Source organism: Canis lupus, chromosome 24 (genome assembly GCF_011100685.1).
Source record: "Canis lupus familiaris isolate Mischka breed German Shepherd chromosome 24, alternate assembly UU_Cfam_GSD_1.0, whole genome shotgun sequence".
Taxonomy (NCBI): Eukaryota; Metazoa; Chordata; class Mammalia; order Carnivora; family Canidae; genus Canis; species Canis lupus.
The window spans coordinates 34091065-34115830 of NC_049245.1; the positions used below are offsets into that span (position 1 = coordinate 34091065).

Here is a 24766-nt window from a genome sequence, read left to right on the forward strand (position 1 = left end):
TGTGTAAAATAATACAATTGTAACTATGCTCATAGCCTGGAATCCTTAACTCCCCACCCCCCAAAAACAAATACACAAATGAAAACCCAAAACCTAGATCACACACACACACACACACACACACACACACACCCTTTCCCATTACCCTTAGAATAAAATCCAAGGTCTTAAGGCTGGCTTCTACTAGGCCCAGTAGGGCCCCTGCCAGCCAGTCCATATCACATCTGAGCCGGCCTGCTTCCCCAGTCCTGAGCTGCTTACAATTCCCCTCATGCCTCAGGCAGTTCTTTCCCTCCTAGTTTTGCCTGCACCATGCCCTCTGCCTGGAGTGCCGGTCTCTGAATCCCAGTCTGGCCAACACCTTCTCATCCTTTGGAGATCAGCTGCTTCCGCCTCCCAGAACCTTGCATCCTAACTGCCCATGCATCTTCCCTTCGCCCCAACCCTCACAGGACTGTGAGTCCCATGATAGCATCTGATAAACATCCTGTGGTGTGCGGTCTCCCCTCTCCCCTTCACTCCTGCCCTGCCCCTCCCATCGCGGGGAGGGGGAGAACACCGCCCTTGGCATCAGCAGCTGCGCCCAGCTGCGCAACCTCAGTGAAGCACTTCACTTCTCTGAGCCTGTCTCCTGCTCTGCCCTCCCTGCCGCTCGGGCAGGGCCCCTCAGGGACATAATCAGGTTCTAAGTTCAGAGAAAGTGAAATAGGGACTGTGTTTGATGGCGTTGGGGGAGGGGAAGAAGCCAAGAAGCCATCCTTCCCTAATGGTCTCTGTCTCTGTCTTTCCATCAGATCCTTGACAACTGCCCTTTGAGCTGAGCTTTCACAAATGCTGAAAGGTGCCCTTCACCACCTGACCCTCCAAACGACACTTACGGCCGACCTCAAAGGGCTCCAGACACACTTGCCTCAATTTAGCTCCAAGGACAAGAGGGCCGCTTAGTTGCGACCTCGGAAGTCCTTTCAGGGCACCCATGGCGGAGGCATCCTGCCTCTTTGTTTCTCTGCGAGTCTTGCAAGTGCCCCCCTCCCCACGCCCCTTCCTTTTCTGTTCCTCAGCGGTTCCCTCTTTCTGCCTGGCCGCCCCTCCCGCCCTGCAACCCTGCAACAGGCTAGATGCCTCCGCGCTGTCCAGTCAGAAGGCTGAGAGCGGACCTCAGTCCATCCTCTGGCCCCGCCCCTCCGCGCCCCCCCGGCCCCGCCCCGCCCCTCACCGGTCTTGGGGTCCACGGTGAAGTGGTGCTCGCCATCCAGCACGCTGTACACCAGCCGAGCGCTGCTGCCGTACGTGGGGTCATCCGCATCCGAGGCCATCACCTGCATCACCGACGTGCCTGGGCCCGGGGGACCAAGCGAGACGGGGAGTCACCTGGGGCTGCTGTGCTTGTCCTCCCCACCCCAGGGAAGCAGGGGGAGGAGATCCAAGCTGGAGGTCCCGGAAGCTAGTCCCCTCACAGTCCCCATCCTCAGTCCCGCTTCCTGATCTGGGGCCTTCCTGTGGTACAAGCGTGACCACTAGAGTCAGACCTGGGTTCAAATCTCCCTTTGGTGGCTCCTAGCTGCAGGACTCTGGCAAGGGAAGGCAGCCTCTCTGAATCTGTTTCCTCTTTAGCAAATAGGGAATAATCCCAGTCTTTGGTCCTTGAGGTTGAGGGAACGCACTTTAAATTCTCAGTGCAGACGGGGCTCAACCTCAGTGGGCAATGCCAATGGTCATCTTCATCAGTTAAGGTCATTACTTTCAAACTTAGAGCCAGGACTGGAAACCAGTCACCTGACTCCCAAAGCAGGGGTCCTTCTACCCCACCCCCAACCCCTCTTGATTCCTCAAGGGAATTCTGTTTTTCTTCCCTCCCTCCTTACCCTCCCCACCAACAGGATGGGGATTGGGCAGCCCAGAAAGATAACCAAGTTCACTGAGGCAGTGTCTTTTGGATCTGGGGCCAGAGGATGGCTGGACCAGCTTTCCTTTTGGGAAGTAGTTGGCTGTGGGCCCTGGCGCCCTCCTTGCTCTTCCCCCGGGTGTCCAGACAGTCCCCCACCCCCAGACACACATGCACACACACAGACACACACACACACACTTCTCCACATGCTCCGCACGCTCTGCACGTAGGCTGCTGGGGAGAGTATAAATTGGATAAAAGTCCATCAAACAGCGGCAATTAAGTTATTGATTTTCGACGCTGCCTCATTAAACTGGGAGCTTCTCTCGGCCTGTCCCAGAGATGCCTCTAATTTGACATCATGTTCAATTTGACGAAATCAGGGCTTGGGACGTGAGGCTGGACAGGATGGGGGTGAGGGTGGGGTGGGGGAGGGGTGGGGTGGAGAAGCAGGCAAAGCCTTCTGGTCCATCTGAACCTTTCCAGAAAGGAGTGGGTGAGGTATAAGACCCAAGAGGGAATCAGTTAGGGCTCAGGATATGACCTAGGGGGATGAGACTCAGACATCACTTCAAGGAGATAGATGCCTTCTTTTGAGTGCCCTGCTGGTGAGGGGATGGGGCCCGGACCCCCTGAGGTTCTGGGTGGGGTCCTCCTGGGGCTGGGTTGGACTCTCTGGGCCAGGAGAGTGGCATGCTGGGAGGGAAGGCCCATTCACAGCTTGGCTAATGAGTGAGGCTCTAGAAATGCTACTGCAGCAATTCTGCTAAGCCCAGCCTGCCGCCCGCCTCTCCCGCCTCCAGCCTGGGGCCCTTGATCATTCCAGACAGACACATGTATTTATTTTTCACTCTTTTGCATTTCTCATTTCGCTCTCCATGCCCCCCCTCCCAGCCTGAGCCTCCTAAACTGGCCCTGCAATGCGCCTCTCTTTGGCAGCTCCTGCTCCACGTCAACCATGTCAGGGTTGCCCATAGAATCCAAAGAAGGGATTTGAGCATGCCCCCTCCCTCTTGATGCATGGTGCCTAGGGTCTCCTACTCATGGCCAAGGACATAACCCCAAGGTTCCTCCTATTATACAGAGAGAGGAGAAAGAAAGAAACTCCTTTTGAGCACCCACTACATGCCCAGCTTCACCAAGCACTTAAACCCATCATCTCTAATCCTCATTGTATTTCCAAGAAGCAGAGTGGGCCCCTCTAAGTTACAGGCAAGGAAACAGGTCAAACAGGTAAGAAGACTTGACCAAGAGCACAGAGAGAGGAAGTGGTAGAATTTGAACCCAGGACTCTGAGCTCAAACCCTGCTGGGTGATAGTCAGCACAGGCAGAGTGGCCCCGTGTACTGAATCACAATCAGGGATGACTCTGCCACCTACTAGCAGTTTTACCTTGAACATGTCACAAGCCTCCTTGTGCCTCACTTTTCTTATTTGCGAAATGAAGATGATGGTAACTACCAAACTCCGGGGATTGTTTTGAGAATTCAAATAGCCTTCCTTGTTCAGCACCGAGGACAGTGCCTAGCCCATGCTAAGAATTCAATAAATGCAGGTTGTTGTTGTCTTGGGAGGCACGGCATGCCCCTATACAATAGAACAATCATGCCTCCCTCACAGACATGCTGAAAAGGGAGAAGATATATAAAGCATCAGGCTCATGGTGGGTGCTCAATAAATAGTGGTTGTTGTAACTGTTATGAGAGAGGGTCTCCCTGTCACTCCCCTCTGCTTGTTCCCCCCACCCCTTGGGCAAGGCACAATGTCGGGCTGAGTGACGCCCCAGGGACATGGCTGCCCCCCTTCTCTCTCCCTGGCTGCATCCCAGGGACTCCTGCGGGGTTGATGGAATCATTTCCCCAATCCAGGATTCTTTATTGCAGCCATTACAGTTAATGCCTACACGTGGGGATGGTGAAGGGTCAGTGATTCACCACTGGCTCCCCAGGCTCCAGACCCCCTCCTACCTTCTTCACAAGTCAGCAGCTCCCCAGAATGGGCAGATAAAAGGGTTCTGCGCTTGTGGCTGTTACGGAATCACCTCGGGGTCATCCCCCCTCCATTCAGCAGCTTGTATTTTTATAATGACTATCACATCCACTCCCACCTTTAGTTCTCAGAGCAACTCCATGATGTAGATGCAGTGGTGTACTGGTACATGTGTAACCATCGGCTCCAAAGGCTAGAGGGGTGAGAAAGAATGCCTTGCCTTGTAGTGTTTGTTGATTTCCATGGTGTAGAGACTCTCACCATGGCCAATTTCAAGCTACCAATGTGATACCAAGTGGCTCACAAAACAGAAAATCAATATCTGCCTATTGTGAGCTGATACGGACCAACACAGTACAATCCTGCACCATTCCCATTTTACAGATGAGGAAACTGCTATGCATGGTGAAGGGTGAAAAATGTGAATAAATAAAGATGAAACCCTTTATCACATATCATTATTCAATGGTCATGATAGATTATGTTTATTGAATAACTCCTTTGTGCTAGATCCTATGAGAAGCACTTTATGTATGTTACCTCATGGAATTTATAAAATAGGCTTGAAGTAAGCTCTATTAAGATTTCCACTTTACAGATGAAGAAATGAGGCTGAGTGGAGTTAAGTAAGGAAGCCCTTTGTGCTTCAGTCTCCTCACTTGTGAAATGAAGGTAATATTACTGCCAAACTCTCAGGATCACTGTGAGAACTCAAATAGTTTTCCATGTTCAGAACTGAGTTCACTTGGCAAGGAAGCAGGAATGGCAGGATTCAAACCCAGGATGATCTGATGTCAACCCCCATTCGTGCCTGGCCTTATAAAGTAGGAGGAGGGAGGTCAGTAGGAGTAGGAGACAGGCAAGTAAGAGAGGGAAGAGTGGAGAAAGGGGAGGGAAGGATGAGGAGGGGAGTGGCAAGGAGTTCCTTGCATTCAGGATTCTCCCTGCCCACAGCTGGTCAAGCTCAGACTTCTAGAAGCAGGGTTGGGATTAGCTAGGATGAACTGGTCGCTGTCCGTGGTGCTGTCAGCCAACTCTTCATCTACGAGGGGTTAAGGGCCTCTAGCCAGGCTGGCATAGGAAACGTTGCCTAAATGATTCTTGGATAAACAAGATCTCAGAGCAGAGCTCCACATGGAATGTTAGATGTGGAAAGGTTGGTCCTTGGAGAGCACAGAAACCAGTGTTTCTTACCCTGGCTGCACATTAGAATCTCTTAGGAGCTTTAAAATAAAACTGATGCTGAGCCCCACCCCAGACCAATTCTCTAGGACTCTCCTGGGATGGAACACAGACAGGGGTATTTTTAAAAGCTCCCACAGTGATTCTAAAGTGCATCCCAAGCTAAGAACTGATGTTCTAGACCAAACCCCTCATTGAACTGATGAGGAAACTGAGTCATTGAGCAGAGGCAGAGGCTCAGTGACATCCCCCAGATTCTATCATTAGTAAGTGGTAGGGGAAGATTGAAACCCAGGTCTGTGCGGCCATCATGTCACCCTCCTGGATTCACTGTGCCTATACTGAGACTGACACCAGGAAGGAAGAAACAAGGACAACACATGCCACCAAGTCAGCAAAGCTCCTCCCAGGCAAAATCAGCATGAGACATCAGACTCTCCTGTGAGGAGATGAGATGAGGTGGGCTTTGGCATCAGAGAGTCTTGGGTTCAAATTCCACCACTTCTTCACTCTGTGCCCTTGGTCAAGTCTTTCTCCCTGTTGACCTCTTTCCTCACCTTTGGTCTAGAGGGGGCCCCTCTGCCTCCCAGAGATGCTCTGAGGACTAGAAATGATGGATTTATTTGGCTGATAAAGCTGGATATGTAGCAGCTCTCAGGAGTTTTTTCCTTTCTTGTCTCTGACTTTTCTCCCTGCTTATCTCTCTGAGTCTCTGTCCCTCTGCCCCTTGTCTCTCTGTCTCTGACCCACTTTCTAGCCTCATCTCCCCATGCCATCTTCTCTGTCACTTATCTCTGGGCCTGCCTCCTACCCTTCTCCCCCACCTCCTCCTCCCCTGCTGGCACATTCCTGCCTCTCCTGCATATCATTAGGCTGCCCTAGTCGGGCAGCTGGAAGATGTGAAGGCAGCGCTGAATGGGCAGAAGGTCTCTGGGACTGTGTGCTTGGCCTGGAGTAGGAGATGCCTGGGCACCAGTATCAGGAGGGAGGGGGCATGGCCACCCTTCATCTCTGGTTTATCTGGGTGGCTCTGACATGTTTTGCCATGGAGCCAGAAATGGAACCCATGGCCTGGCCCCCAAGCCAGAATTCTTTCCTTTCTTGTCTCTTATCTTTGTTATCTGTGAGGTCCAACTGCAGCCCAGACTTGGGCTCTAGAGCCCCCAGGGGGAGCTCCCATTGACTCAGGAGGGAGGTGGTGCTGCATGGAGGGAGCTCCAGGATTGAAGTCATCCCAGCCCTCTCCTGGGCTGTGTTGGCTGTGGGAAAATGGACCTGACTGGGCCTCAGTTCCCCTTCCGTAAAATGGAGATAACACGTCATCCTCCTTGCCTCCCTGGAGGAGGGAGGCCCTTTAATGAGATGAAAGAGATGAAGCAGTTTGGAAAAGAACAGAGTCTTCCCACAAAAGAACTAACGAACAAACGAACGAGGTGACCAAGTGTCATTATTATGAAGATGTTTGTAATTATTACCATCCTGCCTCTTCCTTACCTCCCTTTGCTGCCCTGCTGGGCCTGGGGAAACCCTCAGCTCACATTTAGCTTCTCAAACATTTATAAAAAATGAGTCCCACCCCCTGCTGCTGCCAGAACTGCACGGAATGCTTTCTATTAAAAATTAAAAACCACTTGTCGAATCCCTGGGAACGTTCAGATAACACGGGGAAACAAACCCCTTCTCAAACTCTCCCTCCCAACTCCCTCTTTGATCATCACTTATAATGCTGGCTCACGGGGCTGGCCTTCACAGCTTCCGGCTGCCCGGCCAGGGCAGCCTAATGATATGCAGGAGAGGCAGGAATGTGCCAGCAGGGGAGGAAAAGGTGGGGGAGAGGGGTAGGAGGCAGGCCCAGAGATAAGTGACAGAGAAGATGGCACGCGGAGATGAAGCTAGAAAGTGGGTCAGAGACAGAGAGACAAGGGGCAGAGGGACAGAGACTCAGAGAGATGAGCAGGGAGAAAGTGGGATAACAGATACCCAGAACTTCGGGAAGAAATCAGGACAGAGACAGAGAGATGAGCATCAGAGAGGCAGAGATACATAGAGACGGAGAAAATGGAACACAGAATGTGACAGAAAAAGGCAGAAATGCACAGATAAAGTCAGAAAGTAGACTTCTATAGAAACAGAGACAGGCAGAGATACATATTAAGCAAGAGGAGAGTGGGAGAGAGTGGGAGGGGGGAAAAGGAGAAGAAACAATTTTGGTTCAATGGGATGAGGGTGCCCTATGTTGCAAACACGCTTCTCCAGAGCCTCCAGTGACCTCTGGGACACTGTCCCCTCTCTTTCGCCTCATAGATTCCAGGCATGGACTCACCCATGAATGCATGTGGGGATCTAATCTGTACCCCCCTCCCCCAAGAGAGGGCTTTCCTACCATCCCAATTTGAGAAATTTATGCTCTTCTGTCCTTTACGCATTTAAGTGGAACCCTCCAGTAAGTAGTCTGGTCATCCTGTTTGTTTGGGACAGCAACATTGTAAGTATCTGCAATAGCATCCCTCTGCTTGTTGTAGAAAGCAAACTTTTTTTTTTTTTTATCATAATTCAGTTCCATTCAGTCACCCAACACAAATGAAGCACCCACTGTGTGCTGGACCCTTGAGGGCAGGATGGTGGCTTTGTCACCTTTGTACCCACTGCCGTGTAGACGCAGGGCCCAGCATAGAGTAGGTGCTCATGTTTGTTGAATAATTTGTTGATGGAAACGACAAAGAAAGGCACGGATACGCTCTTTGCTGTCCAGGTTCCCAGGGCCATGGGGATGACTCCTGAGGGCCAGGGCCTCTCTGCTCCTCCTCATCACCTCTCCCCACCAGAAATCTCCGGTCCTGTTCCCCCCAATCCTGGATGGTGAGAGCCAGTGCCGTTGCTAGGCAAGGAGATATTGCACATATAGATCTTCCTGGACTTTAATTAAAAACATCTTTAGAAGTTGTCTCTGCAGAGGCCAGCGATTGATTCCTGGCTTGGGCCTGAGGGCTGCTGAGCCACACTCTCTCTGGCTGCAGATAGGACAATCAGAGGCTCCCAGCTTGTTGCTGCCCTCCCCAAATGAGGCCCTTGGGGAACACACTGCCTCCTGCCTTCCTCCTTTCCTCCCTGCCACTGTCCCCCGCCAAGCACTGGACTCAGCAATCAGATAGTGTGCTCTTCCAATCTTATTTCCTTCCCCTTGTGAGCCTCAATTTCTTCAGCTATAAAGTGGGCATGTTAACGCTTGGCCCGAGTGCTCCTGGTGGGGATGAAATGAGATCAGGGATGTGAAAGTGCTTTGCAAGCTGTAAAGTCCCTGGGCATGGCTGTTTCCCACTAGAGCCGAAGCAAGTGGCTTGGATTCTACTTCCAGGTTCTGGGTCCAGTTCTGGTTCTAGCTCTTACTCTGGAAACTCAGGCAAGTTACTTTATCTCTCTCTGCATTTATTTCCTCATTGGTTAAATGAAGACAGTAATACCTGCCCTGCTTATTTCCCAGGATTGTTGAGAATAAAGGGAAATAGATCCGTGAAAGCAGTGTTGGCTGACAGCTGTTATTTAGTAAATGTCCCAAGAAGTGCGGCCTGTACTACAAAACAGCCTTTCCATCTATTAAAGATGCTGCTCACTAAGGAACTAGAATACATGGGAACCCAGCTCTGGTAGAGCTCCTGCCCATGTCCACATCTTGTTGAACCCCAATCCCATGGTCCAACAATGCCAATCCTATGCCCAAAACTGCCCCATTCTCCTGCCTTTGCTCACAGCAGACATCACTAATCGTTTGTGGTGCTTTCTCCTGAGCTTGAATGGGGCCTCAGACTGTCTCAACCAACCCTACAGTCACTATCAATTGATCAGAGATCAATTGACCCCAGAGATGAAACTGATCGGCCACCACTCTGAGGTCAGGCGAGGGTCTTGCTCATCTTTGCATCCCCACATACCTAGCAAAGTGTCATGTACACAGTAGGCACTAATGTTTATTGAATTGAAAGCAACTGCTTATTTTTCTATCCCCTTGGGGCTATATACATAGATAAAGTAGGTGCTAATAAATGTTTGCTAAGTTAGGTGACTCATCTTTGCAACCCCTACAGAGCCAAGTACACTGGAGGCCTTGTACATAATGGGTGCTAATAAACATTTGTGGATTTAATTCAATTACTTATCTTTACATCCCCTGCAGTGCCCGGAATAAAGTAGTGGCTAATAGATGTGTGTTGGATTGAACTTCTCATTTCTGTATCCTCAACAGTGCCAAGCATACCATCTTATACATAGCTGGCATTCATAAGTAGGTGGAGTCGAACTGGGCACGAAAGCCCTACGAAATCTTGCTGTCCACTGGTCAGGTTGTGACACTTGTGGGAAGGGGTCTGGTGTCCCCAACATTAAGAGATTGTCTAGTCCAAGCCTTTTCTCTCAAAACTCACTCTTGTTGATTTCACCTAGCCTCAGGCTTTAAGTTCCTTCTCTCTGCTGATGACGTCCAATATTGTATCTCTGACCCTGATCATGCTCCTGACCTCCAGACTCAGAGACCCAACTGTCCCCTTGACAATTCCACTTGGATTTTTTAGTAGACATCTCAATCTTAACATGCTCAAGAGTGAAGTCTTGAGTTTGTGCTTTAATCTTGCTCTTCTCAGAGCATTCCTCATCTTAGCAGCTCCATTCGTCCAGTTGCTCAGGCTAAACACATCATTACCCTTGGCTTACCTCTATCTCACTCCCCATATCCAATCCCTCACAAACCCAGTTGGCACTGTCTTCAACATGCATCCAGAATCCCATATCTTCTCACCTTCTCACCTGATCTGAGTCCCCATCACCTTTTGCCCGCGACCTGCCTCCTCACTAATCTCCCTACTTCCAACCTTGTCCCTTACAGCCCATTTTCGACATGGTGGCCAAGAGGCCAGCCTTTAAAAGTTTAAGTTGGATCACATCATTCATCGACTCTGTATCTCAGAGTACAACCAAAATCTTTAAAATGGCTACAACGTCCTACAGGATCCAGTTTCCAGTACCTCCTTTGATCTCATTGGACATGCTCCTCCCTTCACTTACTCTTCTCTCCACCCATACTGACCCCCTGCTATTCTCAAACATGACAAACACACTATGCCTCAGGACCTTTACACTTGCTGTTTCCTCTGCCTGTGCATTCTTCCTTCAGCTTAGTGGTTCTCCAAGTGTGGTTCCTGAGCCAGCAATAACAGCGTCACTTTGGAATTTATTAAAAATACAAATATTTCTAGTGGCCGGACCTACTGACTCAGAAACCCTGGGGGAGAAGGGGCATCAGTCTGTATTTTAACAAGCCCTCCAAGTAATGTGGATACACAATACAGTATGAAAACTACTGTTTCAGGGATGCCTGGGTGGCTCAGGGGTTGAGCATCTGCCTTTGACTCTGCATGATTACGGGTCTGGGGATCGAGTCCCACATCGGACTCCTTGTGAGGACCCTGCTTCTCCCTCTGTCTATGTCTCTGTCTCTCTCTGTGAGTCTCTCATGAATAAATAAATAAAATCTTAAAAAAAGAAAAAAAAAGAAAAAACTGTTTCACATAGCTCCTTGGTTCCTTCAGATCTTTGTTCCAATGTCCTCCTTTATAAAGAAAGGCCCACCCTGATTCCTCTATTTAAAATAGCACTCCCTCAGTATAATGCCAAATTCCCTTGGTTTCACAGCATTTATATACCACAGGACCTCTAATATACTGGCTTGTTCATCTCTTTCCTGTCTCTCTCTCTCTGCTCTGGACGTAGGCTTCCTAAGAATCCCCAATGCCTGGAACAGTGCCTGGCACAGAGTAGGCACTCAATAAACATCTGTTGCATGAATGAAGCCCCTCAATACTTAGAAGGGAACTTGGTGCCCAGAGAGAGGCAGGGACCTCCCCAAGGTCATGTAGGGAGCCAGGCCTCCTGACTGTCAGCTACAGGACCTACTTTGCTGCATTAGGCTCAGCTTGGCTGGTGTGCCCCTCCTCAGAAGTGCGGCTCATTGGAGGCCCCCGGCACACTTCCCTTCCTTTTTAAGCTGTGAGTGGTTTAATTTGCGAGCAGTGCTGTCTTTCATGTCCCAAGCTGTGTCCCTGCTCCCTCTGATCTTCGAAGCTGCCCAGACCCTGGTGCCGCTTGTCAGCCCCGCCCTCCTCAGCCCAGATCAGGAGGCTCAGTAATTGTGTCTGATTTTCAAAGCTGCCTGGAGTCTCCACGAGCACCCCGGTGTCAGATTTGCTTCCTCTTCAAAAAGTTGCTTAAATGAAATAAACTAATTTAATTTCTGTTTCCTCCTTCTCCCTCCCGGGTTCCTTGGCTTGTCTGCGTTGAATCCAATGCCAGACTCTTTCCTGAGCAGAATGTCAGAGTCCGTGGGCTGGGAGGGGGAGGGGAGGCAGGGCAGGGGCTCTTCAGGCTGATACTCATGAACCCGGGGCTGGCTCTGCTTCCTACAATCTGGGTGATCTTGAATGTGTCCTTGCCTTTCTCTTGGCCTCAGTCCCCCCAAGTGTGACACAAGCACTCTTGCCATTCCCAACAGCCTGGGAGGCAACTCTTGGCTGGCTCAGGCACTGACTTGCTATGTGACAGTAGGCCCATTTCTCCCCTCCCAGCCTCAGTGTTCATATCTGTTCAATGGGGATGCTACCACCAGTCCCCCCACCGCTCACAGTTGAAGTTGGGAGTGGAGTGATGGATGAGCACCTGGTGGATGCCTCCCTCTGGAGTCCCCTGTCCCCACCTATCTTCCAAACTGTAGCAGAGGGAGCTTCCTAAATTCCATGTCTGCCCACATGGCTCCCTTGCCAAAGCCCTTCCCAGCTCCCATGCTTCCCTCAAGTCCTTCGGAGGTGGCTCCTGCTTTCACCTCCTGCCTCACCTCGTGTTACCTCTCTGGCCTCTTCCATGTGGAAATGTGCAGGTCCATTTGGGATGAAGAGAGAGGCAGGGCTGTGATTTGAGTCAGTGAGTAGGGGCTGCTGGACCGGGGATATCAGGGGCTTGAGGTGCCCCTGACTTGCTAGGTGACCCTGGACACGTCATGGCCTCACTGAGCCTCAGTTTACCCCATTTGCAAAACTGATTTCTAAGTAATCACTGGGCTCTGAAAGTCTGTGGGTCTTTGCTACTGACAACTTCTGATGCTCTCTCCAGTGAACCTGTATGTTGAAGTGCCTTTTGTAAGATCTCCACTTGGCTGTCTAATAAGTACTTCCAACATTAGCACTACAGCAACCAAACTCCCGATGTCCCTCACTCAGTCCCCGAGATCTGCCCCTCCCGCTGATCCTCCCATCTCAGCAAATGGAAATCCCATCTATTTAATTGCCCAGGTCAAAATCCCTGAATTGTCTCTCTTTCAAACCCCACATCCCATCCATTAGCAAATGCTTTCAGCTTCTTCTCAAAATATATCCCAAAGCCGACCTCTTCTCAGTACCCTTACTGGTCCCACCTTGTTCCAAGCCACCATCATTTCCCACCGAGGTAATTACAATATACTCCTCTGCTTCTGTCCTTGCCCCACGCCCCAATCCCACCACAATTTGATCGTCATAGAACAGCATGGGATCCTGTTAAAACTAAGTCATATCATGTCACTCTGCTGAACAAGCCTCTCTACTGACTTCCCAGCTTTCTCAGCATAAAAGTTAAAGCCCTGACTGTGGTCCACAGGGCTACACAATCTGATTGCCTTTCCACTTCTCCTTGTGGCTTTTGCATGGACTGTTCCCTCTGCCTGGAATGCTTTTCCTCCCAGGACCCATCCTTCACTTTCTTCAGGTCTCTGCTTCAATATCATCTCAGAGAAGCCTTCCCAGTCCAATGATCTGGACTTTCCTTACTGCCTATCTTCCTCAGCTGAAAGGTTCCCTCCGTGAAAGAGAGGCTTGCAGCCTCCTTGACACTCTGTTCCCAGGGCCCAGCACATAGTAGGTCCTCATACACACTTGTCAAATCAATAAATTAATATGCTCAAAAAAAAAAAAAGACACATAGCATGGCATACGCATGCACAGGCCTTAAAGTGTCATTTGACCAGCCATGTACATGCACACACATGTGCAAATGCATACACCCATCAGGCACACGTGCACCCCTGTGTGCGTGCACACCAGTTTGCACCCACCTCCCTGCCCCTGCCCTCACTGTTCCGTGTCCTCCCACTGTCCCTCTGTGTCCACCCTTATCTCTGGTGCACTTCCCTCTCTTTCATTGCTGGCTGCTGCCTCTACCCACCAATCTGCCAGATTTAGCCCAATCTGGGGAGGCGGGGGCTGACAGCACCCTCTCCCACAAGCTCAGACACCCCTGCCTCTGACATGCATCAGCAGAACTGGAAGGCCCAGAGAGGGGCAGCTTGGAGGCCATGACCACAGTGCGGCAGGGATGGAATGAGGTGTCTAGGACTGAGGGCCACTGCTCTCTGCCCAGCCTGGTGTGCAGGTGCTTGGGCTAACCCAGTGGGTAAGAAGATGGCTGTGCCCCTTGCCCATGACTCTGGCTTCTCCCAGAAGCCCCGGGCTAAGGGCGCCCCACCGTGGGAGCAGGCATATTTATCCAACCTTTAGCTACAGTGTCCCGCTGCTATGTGAAGATGAGCCTTTGCCTGAGCTCTCCTCGCACATGGGGGTTCTGGTGTGTGGGCCCCCATTTTACACGTATCACTGTGCGTTCCCAGCGCCCCTGCACGTTAGCAGCCATACCCGGGTAGGTGCCGCTGAACCACTGTCTGGGGCTCAGTCATTTCTGTGAACCTGTGTCCCCAGGGGGCTGGGGCTGGGTGTGGCTGGGGTCTCTGGTGGGCAGGGCATGAAGCTGTCTGGATGCTGTCGCACCTGCTGCTGTGGCGACACTGATGGAGCCTGGCCCGGGGAGGGTCATGTCTGTTTGTGGCTTCTGCCCATGTCTACGTAGGTGGCTGTGTCTGTGCATAAGTTCCATCTGTGTGAGGGGCTGTTTGCTGAGTGGTGTTGTACATGGTTCTGTGGGGTGTGAGGCTGTCTGGTCGTGTGGTTCAGCCTTGTTCCAGCTGTGTTCCGCTTTGCTTGTTCCCAGTTCTAGCGCACCCGCCTTCAATTATGCCAGCGCCTGTGGGGGTCTGTGGCCAAGGGCTGGGCGAGGTCTGCGCAGAGCCGTGCTTGTGTGGGGCTGTGTACAAGTGGTCAGCTGAACTTGTAGGCTGTTCATGTACGTGCCTGAGGTCATGTGTGTGCCAGATGTGCAGCTGTGGCTGTGCCATCACTATTGCCTGAGCCCATGTGGGCACCTGGGCTCATGCCCGTACTGTACCCCCTACTGGGGCAACAGCCTCAACTCTCCCCAGATCATCAGTCGGTCCCCAAAGCAGACTCCCCCAGAACCCAGCAGCTCCCCATATCCTGGCCCCTGGCTCAGCCTGGTGCCCCCGGAGCCCGACGCACACCTGTAGGTGAGAGCTCGGCAACGCTCCCGATGTAGGGGCCGTGCAGGAAGCGGGGTTCACTGTCGTTAATGTCTTGCACCTTGATGATGAACTCTGACTCGGGCTCCAGCAGGCGGTTGGTGGCACGATCCCGAGCCTGAGCCCTCAGCGTGTAGAAAGTTTTCTGCTCACGGTCCAGGCGCTCCATGGCATGGATGTCTCCGGTCAGCTCATCAATGAGGAAGATGGTCCCAGCGCCCTCGCCCGAGATGGTGTACTTGATGGCTCCGTCACCCTCATCGGAGTCTGAGTGGATCTGGGGAGGCAGGGAGGAAGTTCAGTGGGTCCGGGTTGAGGCCTCGGGAGTCTGCACCTCTATCAAGGTTCCAGATGGCTGTCTCTGACTCCCACTCTGAGATATAGGTCCATCGCCCCTTTAGCCCCCCAAGACTCTGAGCTCAGCATGTAGTTGGGACAGGGGGTGAAGGGAGCAAAGAAGGAAGAGAATGCATATTGAAGGAGAATCTACTCCATGCCTGGCACCGTGCAAAGCCATTTCCATACTTATCTGTTCAGACTTCTTTAAAAACTTTTTTTCAAGTCCACAGAAGGCACTAGCACCTGCCTGGCACCACGGGACACATGATATTTGTCAGCCAGCCTGGCGGGGGCATTGCCATACAGTGGTACTGCAGCAGGGCCCTGGCTGGCCAAGGCAGGACCCTCTGGCTATTGGATCATGGAGAGGTACAGGGGGCAGACGGAGGGAACGGGGGTGAGGGAGAGGAGAGAGACCATTTACCGCAGGTGGGGAGCTTTTTCACTTTCTTAATGACCGCCACAACCATACTCGTATGTACTAGCTGAAAATCAGCCCTGCCCGAGACGTAATAAGTGTCCAATAAATGGTAGCTATCGTTGCTATTATATTATTTACTAAATGTTAGCTATATATAACTGGGATTTAATCCAGGCACCGTCAGGCTCCAAATCCCAGGCTGTTTTCACTGAACTGAGATCTCTTAGGGAAGAAACCGGTAGCAAGCTTGTTACCCAAATAGAAACCCCTAGGTCCTGATCCTCCAATGCCCACAAGGCAGCTCTAAGCAGAGGGAAATGCATCCGATGAAGCTGGTGACCTTGGGTGGGTCCCTACTCTGCTCTAAGCTTCTGTAGAGATGGAGTGTGAGTGACAGATTCCCTAAGGCCCCTTTCAGGCCAGGATGCCACGTACCCCAGCCCACTCGGCAGGACAACAGGTGCCAATGAAGTCGTCACGAAGGGGGATGAAAGCCCACCCCTTGCCACGCAGAAGAAGCCCGGGTATAAATTCTGCTGGTGGAACTCTGTGTCTGAAAGGTGGATTATAGAAGTGCCATTTGGAAGATTGAATGGCCCATAAACATTTTCATATTTCATTAGCCGATTAATGGGCATCTCTCTCTTTTTGGCGAGTCTGCTGATTCTCAGCAGAAATTGCGGGGAGTAAATGGAGGCGTCTGGTGGAACCTTCCCGGGTCCCCGTCCTGTTATAGATTGCCCCAATTAATGCCCGTTCTGGGCTCCACTGAGAAGCCTTCTTCCTGTCCAGTTACTGTTAATAGATTTCTCATAAGTGGCTGGATTGTAAAAACCTCATAACTCAGTTTAATGCCCCCAATAAAATTATCTCAGGACGTCAGCCCTGAATCATTGGCAGTGCAGGGGATGAAGAGACCTGTCTCTCCTGTTTGCTGTTTATGCTTTCCCTCCACCTTTGTCCAGGGCACGTGGCGAGGGTGAACTTGTCCCTTCAAGTGCCTCCATCCACTTTCCAATCAGACCTGTCCTCTGGTTATTTAGTCAGCCAGCACTGCTGAGCTGTGTGGTGGAACAGATACCATGTGGGGGAATGCTTCACAGCTGTAATCCTATTAGTTTTCATCTCTGCCCTATGAAACACTGTTCTTCCCATTTCTCAGATGAGAAAATGGAAATGCAGAGAGGGTAAGCCCTTTGCTGTGTCGCACGGGTAAGTTCAGGAAGCCAATCTCCTTTTTTTTTAAATATATATTTTAAAATTTTTATTTATTTGAGAGAGAGTGAGAGAGCGAACACAAGTGGGGAGGGGCAGAGGGAGAGGGAGACACAGGCTCTTAGTAAGCAGGGAGCCCCACATGGGCTCAATCCCAGGACTCTAGGATCATGACCTGAGCCCAAGGCAGATGCTTAACCACCTAAGACACCCGGGTGCCCCAGGGAAGCCAATCTCCTGATCCCAGCACTCAGTAATGTTCTGGCCATAGGCTTGGTCCATTCCTCCTCTCTGTTTTCCCACCTGAAAAATCAGATCAAGCCCTCCCTAGCACAGGTGTGGTGAGGACTCAATGAGATCCTGTTTGTAATGACCCGAATCTTCTGTAGACCTTGTTGCCCTCTCTTTCTGTCCCGTGGGACTCTATCATGTCTCTGCAGACCTTACTTACATGTGAGCTCAGACCCTAGACAGGGATTGCTCACGAGTGAGGAGTGGGGAGGAGGGGGCGGAGCCACCAGTGGTGATGTCACCAATGTTCTTCTTCCGTGAAGAATGACACGCTGCTCATGCGGTGGCCCAGAGGCTGCTCTCTGGGGACTGCAGAGTCAGACAGGGCTGAGCGACGGGGGCAGGAGCTGAGAGCTGGGAGCTGTGGGTTTGAGCTGGGCCAGGGCTGCCTGCACTGCCTGCCCTGCCTGCATGGGTCCTGGCTCCGGATCGAAGAGGGTGTGCCTGTGTCTCTACCCCTTGAAGGACATTTCTCAAGACTCTCAGCTGTGAGTGGAGGCTGGAGGACAGTGGTCTTGTTTACGGAGTGCCTACCACGTGCCAGCTGTGTTGCGGGCCCCTGCAGAAATCTAATTTAATGTTGGAGTGCCCACCGTCGTATCCCCCTCTTCCAGGTGAGGACACTGAACCCGACCTATGTCTGTTTGACTCCGAAAGTCCAGTCTGTCCCTCTGCAGCCTCTGCAGATCTGTTAGCCTGGACACACCTTCCGCCTTGTACTGGCCTCTTCTGCCTGAGTCTCCACTTCACTGAAACTTAGAAAAGGACTTTGTGTTTGAGGACAGCTGGGTGCCAGCTTAGGTTTCGCCACTGGCCCGTCACATGGCCCTGACCAGAGACTACCCCTCTCTGAGGCTCAGTCTCCTCATCTGTAAAGGACACAATGTGACTCCCGTGCATTCCAACAATTCATAAGATAACGTGTGGAAGCTCCTGGCACTTAGTAGGTGTTCAATGCAGATTAGTTCTCTCTCCTTTTCCCATCCTGAGCTCAGGAGGGACTGAGGGTCACCCACTTCATCCCCTATCTCCTGACACACCACCATAGACTAAAGTCCTGACCCATTGGAGAGACAGGGGGATCATCATCTAGTACTTTGTCTTTTAAACTTGGCTTGTTTCCTCTTTCAGGCAGTCCTCTCAGGTGTCCTCCTCCCCACCCTCCCCCATTTGGTTGAAGAGCCTTCGCCCAGCTCCATGCACACTCCTCTCTGCTCTGCACTCCCCTGTAATACCTCAGTGTGGCACAACTCTCTCCCCAGCTGTTCTGGGCGTCAGGGGTGCCAACTAACTGACTCATGCCTGTCTAAACTCCCCATGCCTGGCACACATAGATGTCCTGACCAGGCCTGCAGAGAAAATATGGGGGAAAGTGAGAGAGCTGAGTGTGTGCATGTGTGTAAGAATATATGCAGGTGAGGGTGTGAGATGTGAGCTCCTTGAGGACCAAGCATATGACTGTTCGTTTCCTTCTACCCAGCACATAGCACAAGGCATGGCACCAAACCAAATAAATGAAGAATGAAATATATGACAGTCACCACAATTTCCCACTAACCTTCTGGGATTTCTGGAGGATCTGGTCACTGTTAAATCCCAGGTACACATGAGCTAGACTAGGGAAGTCACCAGACACACTGCTAGACCCTTTACCACAACCTCACTGACATCTCATCATGATCTTGTGAATCAGAGGTATTCTCTCCCGACTGCACAGGTCGACATGCTGAAGATCAGAGAGGGCCTACATCCTCCCTAAAGTCACACAGCCAGCAAGGGGCAACCCTGAGGCTTGATTCCACCTCCTGGGTTCTTCCACCTGCCATCAAGTGCGGACAGCCCCAGGGGAGATCCCCGCCCCCCAAGCCCCAGCCCTAGATCATAAACAACGTGAAAAACACAAGAGTGATGGCTTCTCATCCCGGGGGGAACTGAAAAATGGGATTTACGAGGCCATTAATTACTTCCTCCTAATTAAATCAAAATTAAATGCGAGCAGAGGTACGTTTTCCTTATTAAAGACAATTAAACGGACAGCACGGCTACGCAAATAAAACGAGTCCAGGATTTAAACGGAAAGCAAATCAAATAAAGAGCCTCCCCTGGAATGAGGGGTCTGTTCATGCCTGTGCTTCTCGTAAACCAGGAGTTCATCAATTTTCTTTAAATATTAGCAACTTAATTAAATCTGCTCTCCTCCCCACTTTAATCCTGCTGTATATCTAAAATAGATCTCACCGCCCACAGGAGTTGGTCATAAGTGCTGACCCCATAATTCTATCTTTTAAAAAAAAATTAAAAATCCTACAAAATCCACATCCAGCTGACAGAAGCCTCCAGGGAAATTATAGTTCGGAAAAGGGATTAGTCAAAGTACCCAGATTGTATGGAAATCTGGGAGGTTGCTTTGAGGGTGGATGTTGTGGGCAGGTTAGGGGAAGAGGTGGGCCAGGCTGCCCAGGGAGCAGGACAGCGGAGGGAGCCGCGGATGTGGGGCCTTGGTGACAACCACGGGCCCCAGCGGTTCCTGTGGGTGCCGACAGGAGCCTGGCGGTGAGTGATGGAGAAGGCATTTGTAAAATAGGTTACTGTTGGGCGCCCGGGGTTCACTCGGCGGATGGTGCTGTTGCTAAGCTACCTTTGGAATTCGACAAGGACGGATGCTCCGAGCGGCTCCCTGGGGCGGGGGACCAGGAAGCAGTGAATTCACTGAAACCGTGGAGAAGTCTTTTCTCCCGCAAAGAGCGAGACAGCATGGTACGAGCATGTGTGTGTGTGTGTGTGTGTGTGTGTGTGTGTGTGTGCACATACAACTGCCTGCACAAAGGTGAGGTTTGGCTGGAAAAGGGGACAGGTGGTTTTTAAAAGTCCAAGCTCAGGGATCCCTGGGTGGCGCAGCGGTTTAGCGCCTGCCTTTGGCCCAGGGCGCGATCCTGGAGACCCAGGATCAAATCCCACGTCAGGCTCCCGGTGCATGGAGCCTGCTTCTCCCTCTGCCTGTGTCTCTGCCTCTCTCTCTCTCACTGTGTGCCTATCATAAATAAATAAAAAATTAAAAAAAAAAAAGTCCAAGCTCATACTCCTCATTGAATTGAATACTGCGTGAGGGGCGGGCTTAGCGACCCCTTCCCCCTGCCCCCCACCAGTTGGTGGGGAAAAACCGGGACATCCGGTTGCTTGAGAAGACTTTCAGGGTTGGGGGCAGGGGTTCACAGTCACTGCGATGCTCAAGCTGGTGGAAATACCAGGCAGACCTAGAATAATAAAAGTATAATAATAAAAGCTAACACCCAGCACACGCCGGGTGCCAGGCACTGGCTCTTCTAGGCTCATGACATGCGCGAACTCAGTGATTCCTCACCACACAACCCATTGAGGAGGGGAGAGGAACAGCCTCACTCAACAGATAAGGAACCTGAGGTTCAGAGAGGTTAAATAATGTGCTCAAGATCAGAGAGATAATAAAGGGCAGAGCTGGGATTTGGGCCCAGCAGCCTGGCTCCAGTTGGCCCCCTCGAACCACATACTGTATACCACTTTTCCAAAGAAAGTGTGCTCTGGGCAAATGTTTGCAGAGAGATGGAAACTTCTCTCTCTTCCCTGCACGAGGAGGGCTCTGGACTAAGATGGGGAGGCTCTGGGTGAAGGTGACAGAGGGGAGGATAACATGGTCGTGGCAGCAGTGGGGATGTTAGGAGAGGTGGGCACAAGAAGAAAGACCTGGGCACAATGCTTGGCTCATGGCCAAGGGCAGTCACATTGCATTGGGCCCCACGCTAGTATCCAGAAATCTGGTCTCTTGGATTGGTTCTGTCACTGTGTTGCTGGGTGACCTTAGCAATGATATTCTCTGCCTCTAGCCTCAGTTTCCCGGTCTTACAATGAAGGGACTTTACTAAGGCCTCAGACTCTGGTTCCTGGAGATAGAGATAGGGTTCCCGTCATGTTGTTGAGATGCAAAGGACTATCGGGATGCAGCGCAAAGTGCTGAACCAGTGATGGGTTCTCTTGTGTTTTCAGGACTTGGGTGGCTGGGGAAGCCTCGGAACTCCAGCTGCTGGGCAGAGAGCAGAGCTCAGGTACCTGCCAGCATGAAGCTGATATCTAGGCAGATGCGTGCGAGTCCTTCCCTGTCTCTCTGGGGGTTTCTTGGACCCAAATCCACCTCCCAGGCCTGTATGACCTTGGACAGGTTTGGAGATGAGGCTGGGATGGGCCTCCGACACACGCAGGTTCAAGTCCTGGCCAAGCCTCTTGCCCACTCTAGGGCTTTGCCCTCTCTCCATCTCGGTTTCCTTGCCACACTAGGGAACGATGATTTCTACCTTGCAGTTTAAGGATTAAGTGCTTCATATGAGAATAATGAGAAAACAACAATGAACAGCCAACCAGGCTGCAGGCTGAACACTGTATACACTGTTTTCTTCCTTAATCCTTTCAACGACCCTATCAAGTGGGCTCTCTTAGCCCCCCTTTTACAGATGAAAAGACAGATTCAGAGAGGTGATGCAACTTGCTCAAGGTAATACAGTTCATGGGTTGGCAAAAGCAGGCCAGAAGCTTAGGTGTGTCTGGCCCCCAAGCCTGCATTCTTAGTTATCTCACCAATCTCGCCAGACCTGGTCTGGAACTGGTCCCTCCTTCCCCATCCCCTCACCTCATTCTGCCAGCCCCACCATCTCACTGCCCTGGCTGGGAGTCCGTTGTCCTAGGCTCTGTCACTAGTTTGCCAGGTGACCTTGAGCAAGGGCAGGTATGGAGGGCAAAGTAGCCAAGAACCGGGGATTACTGTGTCTAGACCAGAGAAAATCTAGGTTTCCTTCAAGACAAACCCAGAGATTTACATCAATGCCTTCCTCCCCTCCTCCAGCCCTGAGTTTCTGACCTGAGCAGTTGGTCAGCCTCCCAATCCTCAGACCTGTTGAGCACACAGGAAACTCCAGAGTTGGTCCCTCCCCTCCCTTGACTCTGCTATCAAACATGTTTGGAAAGCTGACTGGCCTCAGCAGAAACCAGAACTGTGCCCTACCAGCACCCTCCACTTCAATACCTCCACTGTTGACAAGTCTCTGACTAAGCCAGGCTCCCTAAGGCCTCCAAGTCTTTGCACAGCCTATGTATGCCCTCTTCCTCATCAGCCCAACGATCTCCTACTCATACATCAAAAACCCCATTCATGGGATCCCTGGGTGGCGCAGCGGTTTGGCGCCTGCCTTTGGCCCAGGGCGTGATCCTGGAGACCCGGGATCGAATCCCACATCGGGCTCCCGGTGCATGGAGCCTGCTTCTCCCTCTGCCTGTGTCTCTGCCTCTCTCTCTCTCTCTCTGTCATAAATAAATAAAATATTAAAAAAAAAAAAAACCATTCAGGTGTATTCTCCTCCATGAAGCCAGCCAATGGATACCATTTATTGAGTGCCTACTCAGTGCTAGGTGCTGACCTGTGAAGCTTTCCATACCAGAGCATCTCTGCTACTCTGGGGAGCCCCCCAAACGGCAGAGGCTGGATCTTACTTGCCTTTGCCTCTCCAGCCTCATACCCATGAGGCACTAGGAATTGAATGGCTGAACAAAAGCCATATCCCAGCTTCATATATCCCTAAGGCACAGATCCTTAGCCACAATTAACCAGCATTTACTCAGAGAGTTTAGAAAGTAGCTTTCATTCATTCATTCGTTTGTTCATTTAATTGCAAACAGTTTATGAAGAATGTGTTCTAGGTGCTGGATTTAACAGTGTACAAAACAAGCACAGTCTGATAGGAAATATATACATTAATTGCATAATCAAACAAACACATACATAATGAAGTGTGATGAAGGTAAGATATGGGGACCTTGGAGGGCACGTGACAGGGAGGGATGGCCACATACAGGGGAATCTAAGCCTGCATGATCAGGCTGGCTTCCCTGGAGATGTGGCATTTGAGTGGAGACCTGAGTGTCAGGATAAAGTAATCAACAGGGGCAGCCAGGGTGGCTCAGCGGTTTAGCGCCGCCTTCAGTCCAGGGCCTGATCCTGGATACCTGGGATCAAGTCCCACATCAGGCTCCCTGCACGGAGCCTGCTTCTCCCTCTGCCTGTGTCTCTGCCTCTCTCTCTCTCTCTCTCTGTGTGTCTCTCATAAATAAATAAAATCTTTAAAAAAAAAAAAAGTAATCAGCAAACCGAGCAGGACCGACCTATTCAGAGGGAGGAAATGACCCAGGCGAAGGGGCGGTGGCAGGAGAGCGCAGGGCGCTGAGAGGACCACCATCAGAAGAGCCCTGGGAGTGAAACTCAGAGGAGTGGGGCAGGAGGTGAGGCTGCAGGGGGAGCCAGACCTTTGTAGGAGACCGATGAAATTTGGACTTGACCCCAAGTGCCTGGGAAGCTACTGAAGAATTTTAAGCAGGGTGGGGACAGTGTGCGTGTGACATGATCAGATTTGCAAACTTGTTTCTACATTCTAGATGCATCCAGCGACAAGACGGCCTGGGTTTACTTACTAGCTCGCTCTGCTCTGTGATGCACGGGGGAGAGGGACCGGAGGGGGGTGGGGCCCAGGAGGCAAGCCCAGGGCGCGGACCCTGCTGGCTGGGAGGAGGCGGCAGGGACTGGGACTTGGGGGCCTCCGGGGTCCTGGGCGCGGGCAGGGGTGCGGGGCCCCACTTTACCTTGCCCACGTACAGGGGCTCGGTGCCCGTGTACTCCTCCACCACGAAGAACTGGTTCCACACCCAGCCGCGCTTCACGCGGCCCGCGCCGGGCGCGCCGTCCTGCCGAGCCCCGGGGGCAGCCGGCGCGGGGGTGCCCGCCGCCCACAGGGGTCCCGGCAGCGGCGGCGGCGGCGGCAGCAGCAGCAGCAGCAGCAGCGCGGGCGACAGCGCGGCCCCCGCCCGGAGCGCCCGCCCGTCGGGCCGCGGCCTCATGCTTGGCCTGCGCCGGGCCGGGGCCGGGGCCCGGGCCGGGGCCGGGAGCCTGGACCGGAGGTGCGGGGCGTCGGCGGGCGCTCGGAGGCACGACGGAGCGCCCCGGGTCACATGGTGGCTTCAGCGCGGCCGCCGGGGCGCAGCCCCCGACGGGGCACCCGGACAGGCCCGCCGCCCTGCGCGCCGCCCGGCGGCGGGGGCGCCCGGCTGCAGGTGGCGGGGGCGCGGCCGCGCCCGGGGCATGGACGGCCCCCGGGGTCCCCGCCCGCGCCCCCCTCGCGCCGCCGCCGCCGCGGGATCAGCAGGCGGCGCCCCGGCGGCTCCCCAGGCCGAGGCCGGTGTGCGCCATGGTCCCCGCGCAGAGACAGGGGTGCTGGTCGGGGCCCCGCCGATCCCTGGAGGGCTGGGGGCCGTCCCGCCCCGGGCCTGCGAGAGAAACAAGAGAGCGTCAGAAGAGGCACCTTCGGGAGCTGGGCGGGGGAGTCGACAATTAAACACCTGCTGTGACCCCCAGGGGTCCCTAACTTCTTAGGCCCCCGGGTTTAGTGCTCTGCTCCTCCTTCCCCTGCACCCCGCCCCCCCCAGCCCTGGATCCTTTCTTTCAGCTCCCATCACGCACCTGTCCTCCCCCAGCCTCCCCCACTTTCTCACGGCCCCTGGCCCAGCTCCTTCTCCGCGGTGCCCAGGGGAGCCCAGACTTTATCAGCTGCTTCCCCTGATGCTGGCTGACAATCGGTCCAGCCCAGCCCACCCCCTGGAAATTCTCCACCTCGGAGAGGGAGCAGACACTTCTAGAAGAGGTCTTCAAGGGCTCCCAGGACCCAGGCCTCCTGCTGCACAGAGTCCAGCATCCAGCCTGCCACCCACATTCCTGCCTTCTGAAAGCAGGTGAAAGGTCATTCCATTAAAAATAGAGCCTAGGGAAGGCCCTCTGATCATGGCCCCTTGGGGGGGGGGCATCTGAGTCCCAGGGGGCCTTGCTTGGAGGCGCCCTGAGTGACTTTGGGCAGGGCCACAACCCCTCTGAGCTTGCTATAGTGCCTCCACGTTGCCCTGGAAAACCCTCCTTTTGCAGAGTCTGGGAGAC

General features: G+C 52.6%; 1 protein-coding gene across 1 annotated transcript in view; it reads right to left on the minus strand.

The window, feature by feature from the left end:
• Positions 1-23679, minus strand: part of CDH22 (cadherin 22) — a 66922-nt gene extending 43243 nt beyond the window's left edge. Inside the window, exons 1-3 of the mRNA XM_038572499.1 lie at positions 23425-23679; positions 14484-14778; positions 1217-1336 (exon numbers count right to left, since the gene is read on the minus strand). Of these exons, the coding sequence (XP_038428427.1) occupies positions 1217-1336; positions 14484-14778; positions 23425-23679 (670 nt within the window). The remainder of the gene's footprint in view (positions 1-1216; positions 1337-14483; positions 14779-23424) is intronic.
• Between the last annotated feature and the right edge of the window lie 1087 nt (positions 23680-24766).